General features: G+C 47.7%; 1 protein-coding gene across 1 annotated transcript in view; it reads left to right on the top strand.

The window, feature by feature from the left end:
- Positions 1–22,070, top strand: part of LOC121857135 (probable sodium/potassium/calcium exchanger CG1090) — a 106,463-nt gene that overhangs the window by 19,959 nt on the left and 64,434 nt on the right. Inside the window, exon 4 of the mRNA XM_042353023.1 lies at positions 10,263–10,363. Coding sequence (XP_042208957.1) covers positions 10,263–10,363 — 101 coding nt within the window. The remainder of the gene's footprint in view (positions 1–10,262; positions 10,364–22,070) is intronic.

The following is a 22,070-nucleotide window of genomic DNA, read 5'->3' as shown; positions in this document are numbered from 1 at the left end:
GGTGTGTGGGTGTGGCTGGTGGTGTGGCTGGTGGTGTGTGGGTGTGGCTGGTGGTGTGTGGGTGTGGCTGGTGGTGTGTGGGTGTGGTGGTGTGTGTGGGTGGCTGGTGTTGTGTGGCTGGTGTGTGTGGGTGTGGCTGGTGGTGTGTGGGTGTGGCTGGTGGTGTGTGGGTGTGGCTGGTGGTGTGTGGGTGTGGCTGGTGGTGTGGCTGGTGGTGTGTGGGTGTGGCTGGTGGTGTGTGGCTGATGGTTTGTGGGTGTGGCTGGTGGTGTGTGGGTGTGGCTGGTGGTGTGTGGGTGTGGCTGGTGGTGTGTGGCTGTGGTGTGTGGGTGTGGCTGGTGGTGTGTGGGTGGCTGGTGGTGTGTGGGTGTGGCTGGTGTGTGGGTGTGGCTGTGTGTGGGTGATGGTGTGTGGGTGTGGCTGGTGGTGTGTGGGTGTGGCTGGTGGTGTGTGGCTGGTGGTGTGTGGCTGGTGGTGTGTGGGTGTGGCTGGTGGTGTGTGGGTGTGGCTGGTGGTGTGTGGGTGTGGCTGGTGGTGTGTGGCTGGTGGTGTGTGGGTGTGGCTGGTGGTATGTGGTTTGTGGCTGGTGGTGTGTGGATGTGGGTGGTGGTGTGGATGTGGGTGGTTGTGTGGGTGTGAGTGGTGGTGTGGGTGACTGATATCTACCCTCTGTATACCCACACTACACCCACAACACTCACTCTACACCCATTACACCCACACTACACCCACTACGCCCACTTTATACCCACACTACACCCTGTACACCCACATTACACCCACCACACTCTACACCCACCACACCCACACTACACTCACTACGCCAACACTACTCCCTACACCCCACACTACACCACCCCTTACCCAGGCCACGTTGGTGCTGGACAGGAGCCAGAAACATTGTCTCAAGAATGCTGGAGTATTTCTTGATCATAAATGGAACCAGTGTAGTGTAGGTCCCTCCTCCCTCCCTCTTGCTTCCTCCTCTTCCTCCTCCTCCTTTTCCTCCTCCACCTCCTTCCCATTCTCTCCCCCCCCCTCCTTTTCCTCCTGCTTCCTCCTTTTCTTCTTCCTCCTGCTACTGCTCCTCCTCCTCCTCTCTTCTTCTTTTTCTTCTTCTTCTTCTTCCTCCTCCTCCTCCTCCTCCTCCTCCCCTCCTTCTCCTCCTCCTCCTCCTCCTCCTCCTCCTCCTCCCTCCTCCTCCTCCTCCTCCCTCCTCCCCTCCTCCTCCTCTCCTCATCCTCCTCCTCCTGCTCCTTCCTTTTCTTCTTCCTCCTGCTCCTCCTCCTCTCTTCTTCTTCCTTCTCCTCCTGCTACTCGTCCTCTCTTCATCATCACCTTCTTCTTCTTCTTCCATCTCTATCTAGTTGATTCTGCTTGTGTTAATCTTTTCAACTATTAGTTCTACTTTTTACACCATACAATATAATCTTGTGTTTCGCGTTTAGTTGGCTTGACCCCCCCCCCCACAGATTTGGGATCCATTATTGACTGGGGTCAAGTGCACTTGGGGTCAATTAGCACTGGGGTCTATTGGACTGGGTCTATTGGACTGGGTCAGTGGGACTGGGGTCAATTAGGACTGGGGTCTATTAGCACTGGGGTCAGTGGGACTGGGGTCAATGGGACTGGGGTCTTGCACTGGGGTCTATTAGGACTGGGGTATATTAGCACTGGGGTCAATTAGCACTGGGGTCTATTAGGACTGGGGTCTGTGGGACTGGGGTCAGTTGGGACTGGGGTCAGTGGGACTGGGGTCTATGCACTGGGGTCAGTGGGACTGGGGTCAATTAGCACTGGGGTCTATAGCACTGGGTTATTAGACTTATGGGACTGGGGTCATGGGACTGGGGTCTATTAGCACTGGGGTCAATTGGGACTGGGGTCAGTGGGACTGGGGTCTATTAGCACTGGGGTCTTGGACTGGGTATATTAGCACTGGGGTCAATTAGGGGTCATGGACTGGGGTCTATTAGCACTGGGGTCAGTGGGACTGGGGTCAATTAGGACTGGGGTCTAGCACTGGGGTCTTGGATGGGGTCTATTAGCACTGGGGTCAGTGGGACTGGGGTCATGGGACTGGGGTCTATTAGCACTGGGGTCTATTAGCACTGGGGTCTCTATTAGCACTGGGGTCTATTAGCACTGGGGTCTATTAGCACTGGGGTCTATTAGCACTGGGGTCTATTAGCACTGGGGTCTATTAGCACTGGGGTCTATTAGCACTGGGGTCTATTAGCACTGGGGTCTATTAGCACTGGGGTCTATTAGCACTAGGGTCTATTAGGACTAGTAACGGTGGCGGAGGTAATGGTGGTGGATATGAGGACAGCTTTAACCTAGTGGCGGGGAGGAGGAGGAGGAGGAGGAGGAGGAGGTGGTGGTGGTTGTGGTAAAGGTGTAGGTGGTGGTGGAGGTCAGGTGGACGTGGGGAAAGAGGAAGAGAAGGAGGGGAAGAGGAAGAGGAAGATAGAGAGAAGTGAAATGGGGAAGGAGGAGGATTAGGGAGGGGAAGGTGTAATAGTATCAGCTTTCGTATATTGAGTGAAAAGTGACAGAGAAGAAGAAAGAGGAGGAGGAGGAAGAGGAGGAGGGAAGTACTCCACTGCAAAATGTCTTCATTCCCTGAGGCCTGAGTGGCTCCCTCCACTCTCTCCCTCTCCTCTTACTCCTTCTCTCTCACCTTCTGCCTACCCCACTCTCCCTCTCCTCTTACTCCTTCCCTCTCACCCCCTGCCTACCCCCTTCTCCCTTTCCTCTCACTTCTTCTCTTTCACTTCCCTGCCGCCCTCATTCTCAATCACCTCACCTATCCCCCCTCTCTGTCTCCTTCTCTGCCTTCCTCTTTAATATCTACTCGCGCCTTTCCTCCCAATCCCCCCCCCCACACACACACACGTCCTAGGTCAACACACGACTCTTTTATAGGAACATATTGGTGTTACACGAGCTAGTCTATAATGTTTCCGTCATTATCTCTCTCTCTCTCTCTCATGCTAGGAAGTAAACCTTTACTCTTCTTGACCGACAATCGAACAAAAGGGCACTTCGAATATTTAGGATATTTCAAATGAAACTCAGATTAAATATTAAGTGTAAATTGTAAATAAATCATTAGAGTGCGATGGAGTGTAAATAAAACGTGAAGCAAAACCCAAAATTAAATTGGTAAGGCATCCATCAGTTAACCTTTGTGTACGTCTTGTGGTCGCTTATACTGACGAGCTACCGCAGCTGACCGAGGGAAAATGGGGAGTCTAGTGACCCACATTATGGAGACCATTGACTGTAGAACCTAACCTAACCTTGTTGAAGTTACAGTGTTCATTTTTTGTGGATATCAACGAAATATGATGCGAGAGGCTCAGACAATGACATAAACGATGTTGCTCTTTCCAGTATATTTTCGGGACCATCCATAAAAACAAAAAACAAAACAAACATAACATGCGCATTCAAAGTGGCGCTTTATTCCACAACTAAAATAAAACATAATAGAACATATTCACATAAATATGGGGTAACCTAGTTTATATCTAACAAACCTAACTCATTCTAACCTAACCTAGCAAAATCACCCCCATATATACACACACATATACACCCACGCTCAAACACTCATACACACACACACACACACACATATACACACACTCATACACCCACACACACACACTGCCCAGACGGCAGACCGGGCAGACTCTGGCAGTGGGTGATCTGCCACAGTCATTTTACAAATGCTGCGCCCTCTTCCACTGTTACCAAGACTACACCGCCCTCAATTCTCTACTGTACACGGTACCGTTTAACGTAAAATAACATATAATAGATAATTTTAATTTAAGAAAAATCTAGAAGTTTATGACTAAATTTTATTATATACAAAAAACATATTTTAAGTATTTGTATTGCCAATTTTTGAACTGTTACAAATCATTTTATAACTCCAGAAATATGTTTTATTATTTATTTGGTTGATTTATTAACAAAATTAAAATAAAAGCCGCCATTCGCCCCAAGAACCTATTTGGTAATTTTGGTTTGAAGGCTGTGAGGTTGAGGGGTTGTGGTAACAGTGGTCGCGGGACGCACCACTTGGAACACCGCCAGCACGACCGCCGTCTGGCGGATTTTCTCCTCAGGATGGTCGCCGACCTTATATACTTATTATATCATACTATGATGAACAAAGTTGCAACGTTCACGTTTTTTTATCCATCATGAACACTGATATGAGTACAGTAGTCTAACAGCATTAGTTTCTTTAACATACGTACTCAATGGTGACTCATTCTGTGACGATCAACAACATTATCAATCCTTTATAGACCGGAAGAACATTTAAGGTAAACTTTATCATTGCTGTAACACTCTTACTTATTATGTCTATACTATCGTTAACAAGATGTGGTGGTGGTGTTGTATGGTAGTATGGTGTGGAAGTTGATTTTGATTTTGCCGCTTACAGCGGCTACTTTATTGTGCACCCCACACTCATCCTGTAAGCGGTAGCGCAAAAGGATTACAGAGTAGGGTTTACAAAGGGTCATAATAATTAACCCCCGTTGTCAGGATATTATGGCACTGAATGTTACACAGTATTTCATTTACATTATTTGTTTAGTTCTATACATAAAGGGAAACTTATTCACAAATGCGTGAGTACAGGCGTGTGAGGCAGTATGTCTGGCCTCACACTTTGTTATTCACATTTACGTGAGTGGTATTCAAGCACATTGTGTATTTGGTTCTGTACATGAGAATTGATATAGTTACTAAGTGCAAAAATGTGGATACAATCTTAATATGTCGGCTATCTTGCCATTAGAGATGAAGTGTTGTGCCATTTCACACACAGTGTGCTTGGACCTGTCCCTAAAAGGTTCTATCTTCACACAGTCGAGGACGTAGTGTTCAAGTGTGTGGCCATATGTATGGCCACACACTTTACATTTAGTTTTGTTTACATCTGCTTGAGGAACATACTGCCAAAGGTACTTATATCCTAACCTTAATCTAGCGGTTACAACATCTTGTAATCTAGTGATCTTGTTACTTGCTCCATATACATGTTTCACTTGATACATCTCATCATGGTAACCTATGGATCGACTAGTGCCTGTTTGCACTTGCCTACTTGCGTCAAACTCATCAATAAGTTCTTTCCTAATTACAGTTTTTAGGGTTCTTTTTGACAGACCCAAATTGTATTCAACGGTGTCTTTGTTAGACGCGAGTTTGGCGAGGGCATCAACTCTGTCATGTTTTATGAGGCCTATGTGAGAGGGGATCCACAACAGTTTGACCTTGACACCCCGGTCAACAAGGCATAACCGGGCCACATGGCCCCAGTGCTGACAGTTGTAACACCTCCGGGTAGGGGGCTGATAGAGAGTTACCTTCAGAGTCCGATAGGCACCACGGACTCGAATGGTCTTGGGTGGGTCTTCCGAGCCAACCCAGTCTGCAATGACTGCATTCTTGCCCCTGAGTCGCTTCGTCCTTCTGATGTCGGGATGAGCTAGTAGTGTAGGCGTCTGGTACTGGTCGAGCCCTATGATTAAGATGGTTTTCTTGCTCGATGGTTGGGATGATTGTTCGATGGTTATTCCCCTTATGCTATTGGTGAGGAGATTCTGTATGACTGCTGGGTCGTTCCTAATCAGAATATGATCTTGTGTACCGACTCTGAACTGAAACTCAGCCTCTGGGGTGTTTGTCTTCTGCATCGTTCAGCCAGAGATACTTGTCTTCAGGTGATGTACCTTCAGGGAAGTATAATCTTACTCTCATGGGGGGTTGAGGTTGTAGTTGATGGTCTCTAAGTCTTTCTGCCTTTTCGGCCTTCCGCTTGTTCCTGGACTGAACTAGTTGAAAGCCATCCTCTCCGTTGGTGTCAAGGTCAACGCCACAGTCGCCTGGCTCACTCAGTGCATCAGGAGAGTTAAAGGGAGTAGCTGGGTTTCCAGTCAACTCAGACATGGTGGAGTTACAGGACTCGACTTATATGCCTACGTCAGAGGGCCGAGGACTGCTTGGCACTCCTAGGAAGTCAGCGGTGGTTGGGAGGCGTAACCCTCTTAGAGGACAAAGGAGACTGGTATCTACAGCGTATTAGCGGTGTGAGGGGAGGCCATGAGCGGGCCTCCCGCGGAGGGAGTGTGGTGTCGGGGGGACTAAGGTAACAGGAGTATTCTCAGTTTATAAACACTTTTATTACACTACACTTGTTCTTAATAGCATGTCTGTTTTTCTGGTTAGATACAGTATCAAAGTCAATTTTAGTTTCAAAAGAACTAACCAGCTTGGCACACTATGAGGAGGGGGGTTTGTGTAAACAAACCCTCACCACATGGCCGAGCGTGACCACAAGGGTATAGGCCTTGCCTCGCGGGCACCTACACTTACACACGACACAGTGCTCAACCCACGGTAGTTCACTTGTTATACAGGCAACATATTTGCAGTGGTTGACCTATCCCCACCCTACTGGGTGGTGGTGTGTTATTTCGAAGTCAAGTGTGAAGCCGACCCACTGTTGTTCTCAGGGTGGACTGATTAGCACCTCCTTGTCAGGAGATGGCGGTCAGTTCCGAGGGGTGCTTATCTCACTGTTGAGTCACGGTTCTCACTGGTACTGTCTAGTGCTGAATTCACTGGCTTAAACACTGTTCATAACTGTTCAACACTGGTTCCACTTCTTTCCGAAACGAAATTGTCACTTTTGATTATGTTGATATCCCGGTGGTGAGGATGGGTCGGGAGAGGGACGTGGGGAATGGGCCGAACATTGGCCAAGGGGGAGAGCCTAAATAGGTCTTGACCGTACGGTGGTCAGGTCATCACTGGGTGTGGAAGTGGTATGGTATTGTGGTGATGGTGTGATAGTGTTGTGATGGCATGGTCTAGAAGGTGTGGTTCCTCCAACAAGTAAGATTCACCACACAAGTTTTGGAGAACTTTGAGTGTTAAAGTCAATGAGGCGTGGGAGGGAGGGAGGGAACATAAGAACATAAGAATGGAGGAAACTGCAGCAGGCCTATTGGCCCATACTGGGCAGTCCCGTTTACACCCAACCCCTATTGCTCATATAAGCATCCAACCTCTGTTTGAAGCTATTCAGCGTATTCGAGTTAATGATGATATTTGGTAACTTGTTCCATTCATCCACTACTCTGTTTCCAAACCAGTGTTTACCTATTTCCCTCCTAAATCTAAATTTGTCTAATTTAAAACCATTGTTACGAGTTCGCTCCTGGTTGGATAGTTTGAGTACCTTTGTAATGTCCCCTTTGTTTAGCCCTGCCTTCCACTTATACACCTCTATCAGGTCGCACCTCGCTCTACTGTACGTCTCTCGAGGGAGTGCAAATTAAGATGCTTTAACCTGTTTCTATACTCAAGGTTCCTAATGCCCGGGATTAGTCTTGTCATTCTCCTCTGAATTCTTTCCAAGGATTCTATATCCATTCTGTAATACGGTGACCAGAACTGAACTGCGTAATCCAGGTGTGGTCTCACAAGAGCAAGATACAGTTTTAGGATGACCTCGCTAGTCTTGTAACTAACACTCCTTTATATGAACCCAAGTACTTTATTAGCCTTGTTACGAGCAAAAACACATTGTTTACTTGGCTTAAGGTTCCTACTTATCATTACTCCTAAATCTCTCTCGCAGTCGGATTTCTCTATGGCATCGTTGTTCATCTGGTATCTGGTTTCCCTGTTTACATCTATACTGAGTACTTTACATTTGTCCACATTGAATTTCATCTGCCATTTTTCAGACCATTCGAAAAATTTGTTTAGATCTTCCTGTAGTTTTGCTGAGTCCTCGTCAGTCGTAGAAAGGGAGAGTTGTATGGAGGGAGGTAGGGAGAGAGAGTTGTAGGGAGTGAAGGAGACTAGGTAGGGGGTGAGGGAGTGAAGGAGAGTAGGTAGGGAGAGAGTTGTAGGGAGTGCGGGAGAGAGAGAGAGAGGGGGAGGTGGGTGGCAGGAGGTGGGTGGCTGGAGGTGGGTGACGGGGTGGGTGGCTGGAGGTGGGTGGCAGGAGGTGGGTGACTGGGTTGGGTGGCTGGAGGTGTGTGGCAGGTGGTGGGTGGCAGGAGGTGGGTGACTGGAGTTGGGTGGCTGGAGGTGTGTGGCAGGTGGTGGGTGGCAGGAGGTGGGTGACTGGAGGTGGATGGGGGAGGTGGGTGGCTGGTGGTGGGTGGCTGGATGTTGGTGGCAGGAAGTGGGTAGCTGGTGGTGGGTGACGGGGTGGGTGGCTGGAGGTGGGTGGCAGGAGGTGGGTGACCGGAGGTGGATGGCAGGAGGTGGGTGGCTGGTGGTGGGTGGCTGGATGTTGGTGGCAGGAGGTGGGTGGCTGGTGGTGAGTGACGGGGGTGGGTGGCTGGAGGTGGGTGGCAGGAGGTGGGTGACCGGAGGTGGATGGCAGGAGGTGGGTGGCTGGTGGTGGCTGGCTGGAGGTGGGTGGCAGGAGGTGGGTGGCTGGATGTTGGTGGCAGGAGGTGGGTGGCAGGAGGTGGGTGGCTGGCGGTGGGTGGCTGGAGGTGGGTGGCAGGAGGTGGGTGTCAGGAGGTGGGTGGCAGGACACAACTGCGAAAGGGGATGGGTGGCAGGTGGTGGGTGGCTGGATGTTGGTGGCAGGAGGTGGGTGGCTGGTGGTGGGTGGGGAGGTGGGTGGCAGGAGGTGGGTGTCAGGTGGTAGGTGTCAGGGGGTGGGTGGCTGGTGGGGTGGCAGGAGGTGGGTGGCTGGTGGTGAGTGTCAGGAGGTGGGTGGCAGGACATAACTGCGACAGGGGATGGGTGGCAGGTGGTGGGTGGCTGGATGTTGGTGGCAGGAGGTGGGTGGCTGGTGGTGGGTGGCAGGAGGTGGGTGTCAGGTGGTAGGTGTCAGGAGGTGGGTGGCTGGTGGTGGGTGGCAGGAGGTGGGTGGCTGGTGGTGAGTGTCAGGAGGTGGGTGGCAGGACACAACTGCGACAGGGGATGGGTGGCAGGTGGTGGGTGGCTGGATGTTGTTGGAAGGAGGTGGGTGGCTGGTGGTGGGTGGCTAGATGTTGGTGTCAGGAGGTGGGTGTCAGGACACAACTGCGACAGGGGATGGGTGGCAGGTGGTGGGTGGCTGGATGTTGGTGGCAGGAGGTGGGTGTCAGGTGGTGGGTGTCAGGAGGTGGGTGGCTGGTGGTGGGTGGCAGGAGGTGGGTGGCAGGTGGTGGGTATCAGGAGGTGGGTGGCAGGACACAACTGCGACAGGGGATGGGTGGCAGGTGGTGGGTGGCTGGATGTTGGTGGCAGGAGGTGGGTGTCAGGTGGTGGGTGGCAGGAGGTGGGTGGCTGGTGGTGGGTGGGTGGCTGGTGGTGGGTGGGGAGGTGGGTGGCTGGTGGTGGTGTGGCAGGAGGTGGGTGGCTGGTGGGTGTCAGGAGGTGGGTGGCTGGTGGTGGGTGTCAGGAGGTGGGTGGCAGGACATAACTGCGACAGGGGATGGGTGGCAGGTGGTGGGTGGCTGGATTTTGGTGGCAGGAGGTGGGTGTCAGGTGGTGGGTGGCAGGAGGTGGGTGGCAGGTGGTGGTTGGCTGGATGTTGGTGGCAGGAGGTGGGTGTCAGGTGGTGGGTGGCTGGTGGTGGGTGGCAGGAGGTGGGTGGCTGGTGGTAGGTGTCAGGAGGTGGGTGGCTGGTGGTGGGTGGGTGCAGGAGGTGGGTGGCTGGTGGTGGTGTGGTGTGTCAGGAGGTGGGTGGCAGGTGGTGGGTGGCTGGATGTTGGTGGCAGGAGGTGGGTGTCAGGTGGTGGGTGGCTGGTGGTGGGTGTGGTGGTGGTGGGTGTCAGGAGGTGGGTGGCTGGTGGTGGGTAGCAGGAGGTGGGTGGCTGGTGGTGGGTGTCAGGAGGTGGGTGGCAGGACACAACTGCGACAGGGAAACATCAAATAAAGTTGACCTCGTATTGACACCTTCAATTGGACCCGACGGAAGGAGGGAGGTAAGGAAGGAGGGAGGGAGGTAAGGAGGTAAGGAGGGAGGTAAGGAGGGAGGAATGGAAGGGAGGGGGGACAGAGAGGGATGGAAGGCATGGAAGAAGGAAGGGAGGGAGGGAGGAAAGGAGGAAGGAAGGGCGGGAAGGGTGTTGTCTCAGTTTACCATCTGTTGTCACGACCTACCTGACGTGCTGTTACGAGTGTCACAATTAACTCCCCTGGCGTCACAATTATCTCACTTAGTGTCATAATTATCTCACCTAGTGTCATAATTATCTCATGGTCCACAGAACTACATCTGAGTGAGGACGTAGCCGGGGCCACCTTCATGGCAGCAGGGTCCTCGGCGCCTGAGCTGGCTACCTCCGTCATCGCCGTCTTCGTCGCCAAGGTAATGCACAGGTGCTCACCTCTGACTCCCCTATATCCTTGTGTTTATTCTACATCCTCACTTGTTTAATAATCTTTGTTTAGCCTCCTTATTTCACCACTCCACATCTTTATTATTATTCTTTTACTACTCCATCTCTTTTATTAGTCTTATTATTATCCACATGTCTTTAGTCCCCCTCTTTTTTATGTACTTTCTGTCGATCAACTCTGAGCACTAATGTTTAGAGTGTGTGTGTGTGTGTGTGTGTATGTAATAATAATAATAATAATAATAATAATAATAATAATAATAATAATAATAATAATAATAATAATAATAATTAACGGTTTATTGAAAGAGCTTGGCAGCCGGAAGGCTGAAAATATACAGTTACATAATTGGGGAATGGGTTTCGATTTACAAATAATATACACGTAACATAAGTGATACAAATAAGATATATAATAACTAGAAGGGGAAAAGCTCAAACTACAGGGCATTTCAACATAGTGACAGTGCAAGAAGTAGGATTTACAGGGAGTGAATACACTCTTTTATTACAAGTTATTGATAATTTTTACAATGGTTGGGACTGGGCTGTTCTTATAGCGATCAGTTCGTGCACGTATGGGCTGGATGCGGTTGTGGTGTCGAACAGCAATTCTCGGGCTAGGGATCTCAGGTGGTAGTAGGAGTCGGTGTCGAGGATGGTGCAGAAGCTTCTTACCAAATTTGCAGATGAGGTCGTGGTGATGGTCAGTGAGAGTCGAAAGGGTCACTGTGTTGAGCTCTTCTTGATATGTGGAGTAGGAAGGGGAGAGAATGATCTTGCATGCCCTCTTTTGCACCTTTTCTAGGTGTTTACGTTGTGTGGCATTTAGGGAGGAAGACCAGGTGGGGGAGGCATAGGTGAGCTTGGGAAGTATGAATGTTGTGTAAACACTGAGGAGCTCGTGTGCAGGAACTCCGAGGGACTTGAGTCGGTGGAGGAGGTGGAGACGGAAACTGGAGGATTTGATAACTTCACTGACGTGTGGTTTCCAATTTAGTTTGTTGTCTATGGTGACGCCGAGGAGCTTCGTGGAATCTACAACCTGGAGTGTGTTCGGACCTAGAGTAATGGAAGGAGGTGGGACAATGTCAGAGGAGAGGTTGATGTGCATAACCATGGTCTTGGTATGGTTGATGGTGACATGGTTGTTGGTGGCCCAGTTTTGGAGACTGTTCAATAAATCCTGAAGGGCGGTATAGTTGGGAGCAGAATTGTTGACGCTGATCCCAATGGTGGAGTCGTCGACATATTTCCAGCGAGCAGGGGTTTCTCTTAGGGCATCATTGATGAGCATTTAGGAAGCAGAGTGGTCCCATCTTGGTGCCTTGGGGGACGCCACAGGTGAGTGACTGAAAGGTGGAGACAGCCCCTCGGAAGCGTACAGCTTGGCGTCGGTCACTGAGGAAGTCTGTAAGCCATGGTATAAGACTTCTCCGAAGCCCGAGGTCAATTGCTTTGTTGATGATTATATTGTGGTCGACTAGGTCGAACGCTTTAGTGAAATCAATGAAGGCGACAGCTACAGACGTTTTTCGTTTCTCGAGATGGCGGTATATGTAATCGAGAAAGCTGACAAGACAGTGAGTGTGTGCGCAGGTAACAACACAGTATTACTATGTCGTAAGACAGATATATAGAACAAGATGATTAGGGAGGTGTTTGGAACATACAGTAGTACCTTTGTGCACAGTAGTCCAGTACCTGTGTACACAATGGTACAGCAAATGCATTACAGGAGGATCTAAATAAACTGCAGGGGTGGTCTGAAAAATGGCAAATGAAATTCAACACCAGCAAGTGCAGCGTACTTAATATTGGAAGAACAAATACTTATAATGTATACAGCCTTAACAACATCAACCTAGAGAAGTCGACTTGTGAAAGAGACCTAGGGGTACTTGTAAGCCCGGACCTACGGCCTAGAAAACAGTGCGTTAATGTTCGAAATAAGGCAAACAGAGTATTGGGTTTTATATCTAGAAGTGTAAGTAACAAGAGTGCAGAGGTCTTATTGCGCTAGTCAGGCCGCACCTCGATTATGCGGTTCAGTTCTGGTGCCCCTATTATAGAATGGATATAAATTCACTAGAGTCGGTGCAGCGAAGAATGACAAAAATGATTCCGGGACTTAGAAACCTTCCATATCAGGATAGGTTAAAGAAACTAAACTTGCATTCACCTAGAAAGACGAAGAGTGCGGGGAGATATGATAGAAGTGTTTAAGTGGGTGAAAGGAATCAATAAAGGGGATATAGATAAAGTTCTTATAATATCCGAGCAGGATAGGACTCGGAGCAACGGATTCAAGTTGGATAAGTTTAGATTTAGGAGGGAGATAGGAAGAAACTGGTTCACAAATAGGGTGGTGGACGAGTGGAACAAGCTTAGCAACTTTGTAGTAAGTGCGGGAACTCTGGAAAGTTTCAAAAGGAGGCTAGATAGATTCATGGATGATAGAGAGTGGTAGTAACTCTCGACAGGAGCTGCCATGTACAGGCCAACCGGCCTATTGCAGACTCCTTATTTTCTTATGTTCTTATGTTAACACGTGTGCACAGTGGTACACCACCTGTTAGGTGAGCTTTTGACTGATGTCTTCAACATATATAAAGGCGCCGTTACCATTCTATAGAAGCTATTAATATTTCCCCATAACGGACCAGTGTCCTGACCCAAGACAAACAGTTATGTAATGATGGGAATCTTCTGATATTTTTACCCTTAAAGTACAATAACTCAGAGACAAAACCATTCACAAACGTATATGAAACTGCGCGCGCACACACACACACACACACACACACACACACACACACACACACACTGTCCTACACCCAGTGTGTCCCCAGCCGTAAGGTTATCGATCTTGTGTCTCGCAGCGACCCTCCGTCCAGAACCACCCCCAAACACTCTCCCATACTACCGTGTGGTAGAGTACCGAAACAGATATTACAAACAGTATATCTATGGAACCCTGTTCTATTATATGCGGTATACGGCTAAATATGTCACAGGACAGTGTTGTGCGCGGCCGGTATACAGCTCAATATGTCACTGGACAGAGTGTTGTGGGCGGCCGGTATACAGCTAAATATGTTACTGGACAGAGTGTTGTGGGCGGCCGGTATACAGCTCAATATGTCACTGGACAGAGTGTTGTGGGCGGCCGGTATACAGCTAAATATGTTACTGGACAGAGTGTTGTGGGCGGCCGGTATACAGCTAAATATGTTACTGGACAGAGTGTTGTGGGCGGCCGGTATACAGCTAAATATGTTACTGGACAGAGTGTTGTGGGCGGCCGGTATACAGCTCAATATAAGAACTATTAAAGACCCCACAAAGCCATCAGAGCCGAGGGATAATAACCTTGTTGGCGGTACAGCTAAATATAGCACAATTACTGGCCAGGTAAGATAACAAGGTGTGTGTGTGTAAGGTCGATAAGGTTGATTCTCCTGTGTGTGGGGGCGGGGGGAGGATGATGATATGTAGCAGGATGTTTCCTTGGTAACGCGCGCGTTTGTGTGTGTGTGTGTGTGGAATTTACAGTAGTATGGTGTAAGACTGTCCTGGGTTACAGTAGTATGGTGTAAGACTGTCTGGGTTACAGTAGTATGGTGCTCAAGACTGTCTGGGTAACAGTAGGAGGGTGTAAGACTATGCTGTGCTACAGTGGGAGGGTGTAGGACTGTCACATGCTACAGTAGGAGGGTGTAAGACTGTGTGGGTTACAGTAGTATGGTGTAAGACTGTCTGGGTTACAGTAGTATGGTGTAAGACTGTCTGGGTTACAGTAGTATGGTGTAAGACTGTCTGGGTAACAGTAGGAGGGTGTAAGACTGTCTGTGCTACAGTAGGAGGGTGTAGGACTGTCTGTGCTACAGTAGGAGGGTGTAAGACTGTCTGGGCTACAGTAGGAGGGTGTAAGACTGTCTGTGCTACAGTAGAAGGGTGTAGACTGTCTGTGCTGCAGTAGGAGGGTGTAGGACTGTCTGTGCTACAGTAGGAGGGTGTAGACTGTCTGGGCTACAGTAGGAGGTGTAAGACTGTCTGTGCTACAGTAGGAGGGTGTAAGACTGTCTGGGTTACACAGTAGTATGGTGTAGACTGTCTGGGTTACAGTAGTATGGTGTAAGACTGTCTGGACACAGTAGTATGGTGTGGAACTGTCTGGAAGTGGCTGGTAGGAGGATGTAGACTGTCTGTGCTACAGTGTATGGTGTGGGGCTTGTCTGGGTTACAGTAGTATGGTGTAAGACTGTCTGGGTTACAGTAGTATGGTGTAAGACTGTCTGGGTAACAGTAGGAGGGTGTAAGACTGTCTGTGCTACAGTAGGAGGGTGTAAGACTGTCTGTGCTACAGTAGGAGGGTGTAAGACTGTCTGGGCTACAGTAGGAGGGTGTAAGACTGTCTGTGCTACAGTAGGAGGGTGTAAGACTGTCTGTGCTACAGTAGGAGGGTGTAAGACTGTCTGTGCTACAGTAGTATGGTGTAAGACTGTCTGGGTTACAGTAGTATGGTGTAAGACTGTCTGGGTAACAGTAGGAGGGTGTAAGACTGTCTGTGCTGCAGTAGGAGGGTGTAAGACTGTCTGTGCTACAGTAGGAGGGTGTAAGACTGTCTGGGCTACAGTAGGAGGGTGTAAGACTGTCTGTGCTACAGTAGGAGGGTGTAAGACTGTCATGCTACAGTAGTATGGTGTAAGACTGTCTGGGCTACAGTAGTATGGTGTAAGACTGTCTGGGTAACAGTATGAGGGTGTAAGACTGTCTGTGCTACAGTAGGAGGGTGTAAGACTGTCTGTGCTACAGTAGGAGGGTGTAAGACTGTCTGTGCTACAGTAGGAGGGTGTAAGACTGTCTGGGCTACAGTAGGAGGGTGTAAGACTGTCTGTGCTACAGTAGGAGGGTGTAAGACTGTCTGGGCTACAGTAGGAGGGTGTAAGACTGTCTGGGCTACAGTAGGAGGGTGTAAGACTGTCTGTGCTACAGTAGGAGGGTGTAAGACTGTCTGTGCTACAGTAGGTGTAAGACTGTCTGGGTAACAGTAGGAGGGTGTAAGACTGTCTGTGCTACAGTAGGAGGGTGTAAGACTGTCTGGGCTACAGTAGGAGGGTGTAAGACTGTCTGTGCTACAGTAGGAGGGTGTAAGACTGTCTGGGCTACAGTAGGAGGGTGGAAGACTGTCTGGGCTACAGTAGGAGGGTGTAAGACTGTCTGTGCTACAGTAGGAGGGTGTAAGACTGTCTGTGCTACAGTAGGAGGGTGTAAGACTGTCTGGGCTACAGTAGGAGGGTGTAAGACTGTCTGGGCTACAGTTGAAGGATGGAAGACTGTCTGGGCTACAGTTGGAGGGTGTAAGACTGTCTGGGCTACAGTTGGAGGATGGAAGACTGTCTGGGCTACAGTTGTAGGGTGGAAGACTGTCTGGGCTACAGTTGGAGGGTGTAAGACTGTCTGGGCTACAGTAGGAGGGTGTAAGACTGTCTGGGCTACAGTAGGAGGATGGAAGACTGTCTGGGCTACAGTTGGAGGGTGTAAGACTGTCTGGGCTACAGTTGTAGGGTGTAAGACTGTCTGGGCTACAGTTGTAGGGTGGGAGGTGGGTGATGACAAAATCAATTTATTGATTTTGTCCAACCAATGTTTAAAGTGACACTGTAAACCATGTGAAGCCCAGACCTAATACACTAATACTCTCAGACCTAATACACCCAGACCTAATACCTTAATACCCTCAGACCTAATATCCTCAGACCTAATACACCCACACCTATTAAACCCAGACCTAATACACTAATACTCTCAGACCTAATACACCCAGACCTAATACCTTAATACCCTCAGACCTAATATCCTCAGACCTAATACACCCACACCTATTAAACCCAGACCCAATACACTAATACTCTCAGACCTAATACACCCAGACCTAATACCTTAATACCTTCAGACCTAATATCCTCAGACCTAATACACCCACACCTATTAAACCCAGACCTAATACACTAATACTCTCAGACCTAATACACCCAGACCTAATACCTTAATACCCTCAGACCTAATATCCTCAGACCTAATACACCCACACCTATTAAACCCAGACCTAATACACTAATACTCTCAGACCTAATACACCCAGACCTAATACCTTAATACCCTCAGACCTAATATCCTCAGACCTAATACACCCATACCTATTAAACCCAGACCCAATACACTAATACTCTCAGACCTAATACACCCAGACCTAATACCTTAATACCCTCAGACCTAATATCCTCAGACCTAATACACCCACACCTATTAAACCCAGACCTAATACACTAATACTCTCAGACCTAATACACCCAGACCTAATACCTTAATACCCTCAGACCTAATATCCTCAGACCTAATACACCCACACCTATTAAACCCAGACCTAATACACTAATACTCTCAGACCTAATAAACTAAGACATATTACACCCAGACCTATTACAATAATACACCCAGACCTAATACACTAATACTCTCAGATCTAATACACTAAGACATAATACACCCAGACCTAATACACCCAGACCTAATACACCCAGACCTTATACAATAATACTCTCAGTCCTAATACACCCAGACCTAATACACCCAGACCTTATACAATAATACACCCAGACCTAATACACTAATACTCTCAGACTTAATACACCCAGACCTAATACACTGATATCTAATACAGCCAGACCTAATACACCCAGAACTAATGTACTCAGACCTAATACATTCAAACCTAATACACTCAAACCTAATACACCCAGACCTAATATACTCAAACCTAATACACTCAGACCAAATATACTCAGACCTAATACACTCAGACCTAATACACTCAGACCTAATACACTCAGATCTAATACACTCAGACCTAATACACTCAGACCTAATACACTCAGACCAAATATACTCAGACCTAATACACTCAAACCTAATACACTCAAACCTAATACACTCAGACCAAATATACTCAGACCTAATACACTCAGACCTATTGCACTAATACATTGAGACCTAATATATCCAGACATAATACACCGAGATCAGGTTAATTAGTGTATGTATGGTAGTTAGAGGTTAATTAGTGTATGTATGGTAGTTAGAGGTTAATTAGTGTATGTATGGTAGTTAGAGGTTAATTAGTGTATGTATGGTAGTTAGAGGTTAATTAGTGTATGTATGGTAGTTCGAGGTTAATTAGTGCATGTATGGTAGTTCGAGGTTAATTAGTGTATGTATGGTAGTTAGAGGTTAATTAGTGTATGTATGGTAGTTAGAGGTTAATTAGTGTATGTATGGTAGTTAGAGGTTAATTAGTGTATGTATGGTAGTTAGAGGTTAATTAGTGTATGTATGGTAGTTATGTCACGTGACTGTCTTATTTGTACGTGTTAGTACTACCTTTATTTTATGTTTCTTCTCTTTGATTATTATTAACTGAACTTTTCTCTCCTCGTTCCCCGCCGCTCCACACTGGGCGCCACCACTCTCTTGGACGGCGGCCAACTGGATCCCTGTGTTACCTCTTACAAGATTGATCCTCCTCTTCCACTCTCTCCTGCCTCCACTGTTATAACCATCTCCTCTCTCCACTCTGTTTATCCACCATAACTTCAGTCTTTTCTCAATAATGAATTCTCCACCCTCCACAACCAGTCCTCCACCCTCCACAACCAGTCCTCCACCCTCCACAACCAGTCCTCCACCCTCCACAACCAGTCCTCCACCCTCCACAACCATTCCTCCACCCTCCACAACCAGTCCTCCACCCTCCACAACCAGTCCTCCACCCTCCACAACCAGTCCTCCACCCTCCACAACCATTCCTCCACCCTCCACAACCAGTCCTCCACCCTCCACAACCAGTCCTCCACAACTTACCCATCGTCTAGTGTTGAAATGGCTGGTGTCGGTACAACACTCCTGGCCTAAGTTACAGTAGACCGAGTAGCACTGAAACACTCTTTAAGTGCTCCGGAGGTGTTACGCCGTGCAGCACTACACACATAAGTGCTCCGGAGGTGTTAAGTCCGTGTTCCACCGTGCAGCACTACACACATAAGTGCTCCGGAGGTGTTAAGTCCGTGTTCCACCGTGCAGCACTACACACATAAGTGCTCCGGAGGTGTTTAGTCCGTGTTCCACCGTGCAGCACTACACACATAAGTGCTCCGGAGGTGTTTAGTCCGTGTTCCACCGTGCAGCACTACACACATAAGTGCTCCGGAGGTGTTTAGTCCGTGTTCCACCGTGCAGCACTACACACATAAGTGCTCCGGAGGTGTTTAGTCCGTGTTGTGCAGCATTGAACACCTTGTGCTCTGTTTCGTATTTGGTTCGAAAGTCGCCAAGCAGCAGACAGTGAGGAGAGCGTCCAGCGAGCAGTTTGGGCCACTTGGTGGTGCGGGGAGCTCTCTACCGTAAGTGGCTCACCTAACCTAACCATCACCACAACAAACAAATGATTAATATAAAGATTTACTGTTATTTTTCCTGGGTATGATACATCATCTGTCATGTATACATGTTTGTATGTGTGTATACTGTATATCTAACTTTCTGCAATAACCTATTTACCTGCCTCTGTTGTACAGTACACCGCCTCCACCCCTACAGGTATCGCCCGAAGTGGCTTACTTCTCTATCGATCTACTTACATACTAAACTATTTATGTAATTATTTGTGCATCCTCTTTGAAGCACCGAGAGTTGTCTGCTGGAGGAGAGACTTATTCCCGGGAAGGCCTCAAAGGTCTCCTTTAACACTATATGTTTAACCTTATCAGGTGTTGACGGTGGTAGAGTACGACTCCCGTCGTATGCATTACTTAGGCTCTTCTCAATAGGGATTAAAGTGAAAGGAAAATGTTGGTAATTATTACGTATCAGATTATTTTATTGTGTAGAGAAGTACAGCTGTGGCCGTAAAATACAGGTACAGGTACACAAGTTCAGGTGTGTTGAGACCTATGTAATACCTCCTCGACACGTCTGACTATATATATATATATATATATATATATATATATATATATATATATATATATATATATATATATATATATATATATATATATATATATATATATATATATATACATATATATATATACATATATATATATAATGATCAGCTCAGGTGTATATCTCCCCAACACACCTGACCTATGGAGCTACAGTATATACCTGTACTAATGATCCAGCCTACACGCAGGAAAGGAGTTAGCACTTGTTTTAGTAATGGTATATTTAGTGTTGTGTGGGAGACGATCATCACCACTACATCACCACCTCTAACGGACAGGATTAAGTCCTGTACTCACTTTTAAATAAATAATTAAGTTAAAGGTTCTATCGCAGATTTACGAGAACACATGGGAGGTCTCGTGTCTGTAGTGCTTAATAATCCAGCTTGTAGAATTCCTGTCTATAACACTTTATTTGCACACCTGGCGAGTATTGTGTTGTGTACGCCTGTGTACTCTTGTGTTCTCGTGTGTACACAAAGGTGACATACAAGATGGCGTCACAACTACATTAAGGCTCTACCGTCCTGTTCTCATCCGTAAGACCTTTTTAGAATCTCAGAATACGAGGTCTTTGATGAGTAAGTGAGCCTTTGGAGCGTCTTCGAGTGTTTAGTGCTCATAATATTACGTTTCTGTTATTATTTTCTTCCTCAGTCATTGTAGAACAAACAAACCTTATTCTCTGATCCGGTTTCGAGGTCACTTAGTCTGTTATAACACACCTGTCTGTTATAACACACCTGTCTGTTATAACACACCTGTCTGTTATAACACACCTGTCTGTTATAACACACCTGTGTTATAACACACCCGAAGGCTGAAAATATACAATGAACAGAGATGATAAGTTACATATGTTAAATCCGGAAGCGGGTCACTTGATTGACAAAAGTTTTCAATACAAAAATATAGGAAACATAGTCAACATATAGATTAACTATAGGTCTGGTATTGTGGGAGCTGGTCTTGTAAACATTGTTATGACCTGATATTGGCGCCAACAAAGTACTTCACACTGTTTTGATGGCTGTCGTACCTGGGTGTTAAGTTGCTACCTGACCTAGCTTGGAGAAGGACGTGCCCCTAAGTGCTCGCGTTAGTGACCAGAGAAAATGGCCGCCTTGGATCGTTGTGTTTTGGGGGAAGGGGAGCGGAGTGTGAGGAAGGACGACCTCCTGGCCACTCTGTTAAGTCAGCTGGAGCAGTTGAGGAGTGAGATGGATGCTCTAAAGGGGGAGAACGAAGCCCTCAGGACTGAACTCCTTCAGGTAGGTGTCCTGCCTAGCAGGACACCTGCGAAGGAGGAGCAGGCATGGAGAGTGGTTGTCTCCAAGGGGACTAGGGTCAGACTCAGAAAAAGCTGACCAGGGTGTGGAGTGCAGTAACCCCTACCAGGTGTTGGAGGAAGCTGGCGGGGAAGAGAAGAGGAAGGACGAGGAAGAGAAGAGGCAGGACGGTGTGGTGCAAGGAGAGGAATGGGCAGTTGTACAAACCCTGCCCAGTGGTAAGGTCGTGGTAGTTGGGGACAGCCAGGTGAGGATTTTAGATAGGACATTTTGTGCAAGAGATAGGAAACGTAGAACTAGGGTGTGTTTTCCTGGGGCTGGGATAGGGCATGTAGCTGAGAGGATAGATGGGGTTTTGTCAGGGGTGGGTAACATAAGAACATAAGAAAATAAGGAGTCTGCAATAGGCCGGTTGGCCTGTGCATGGCAGCTCCTGTCGAGAGTTACTACCACTCTCTATCATCCATGAATCTACCTAGCCTCCTTTTGAAACTTTCCAGAGTTCCCGCACTTACTACAAAGTTGGTAAGCTTGTTCAACTCGTCCACCACCCTATTTGTGAACCAGTTTCTTCCTATCTCCCTCCTAAACCTAAACTTATCCAACTTGAATCCGTTGCTCCGAGTCCTATCCTGCTCGGATATTATAAGAACTTTATCTATATCCCCTTTATTGATTCCTTTCACCCACTTAAACACTTCTATCATATCTCCCCGCACTCTTCGTCTTTCTAGGGAATGCAAATTAAGTTTCTTTAACCTATCCTGATATGGAAGGTTTCTAAGTCCCGGAATCATTTTTGTCATTCTTCGCTGCACCGACTCTAGTGAATTTATATCCATTCTATAATAGGGGCACCAGAACTGAACCGCATAATCGAGGTGCGGCCTGACTAGCGCAAGATATAGTTGCAATAAGACCTCTGCACTCTTGTTACTTACATTTCTAGGAAACGACATTGGAAAGGTTAGGAGTGAGGAACTTTTCAAGAGGTATAGGGAGGCGCTGTGGAAGGTGTCTTGCCTAGAAGAGGGATTGGTCGTGAATGGCTGTCCAGGGCAATTGCTATAAATTGCCGACTGGAAAAACATTGTGCAAACAATGGTTGGGCATTCATTGATAACTGGCAACCATTCTATGGCAACGACTACCTGTACAGTCGTGACGGAGTACACTTGTCTCGTGCGGGGGTAAAGACGTTGTCTGCATCCCTGGAGCGTGAAATTGTCACTCCAAAGAGGGGGGGGGGGGTTTCGCCAGTAGAGAGAGGTCGGGGAAAGTGGGAGTCAAAAAACAAGCAGGTCCTGGGAAGTAAAATT

This window comes from Homarus americanus, unplaced genomic scaffold, assembly GCF_018991925.1.
Source record: "Homarus americanus isolate GMGI-L3 unplaced genomic scaffold, GMGI_Hamer_2.0 scaffold20465, whole genome shotgun sequence".
NCBI classification, from domain to species: domain Eukaryota; kingdom Metazoa; phylum Arthropoda; class Malacostraca; order Decapoda; family Nephropidae; genus Homarus; species Homarus americanus.
Note: the sequence above shows the minus strand (reverse complement) of the source record. Positions and strands in the feature narration are given on the sequence as shown.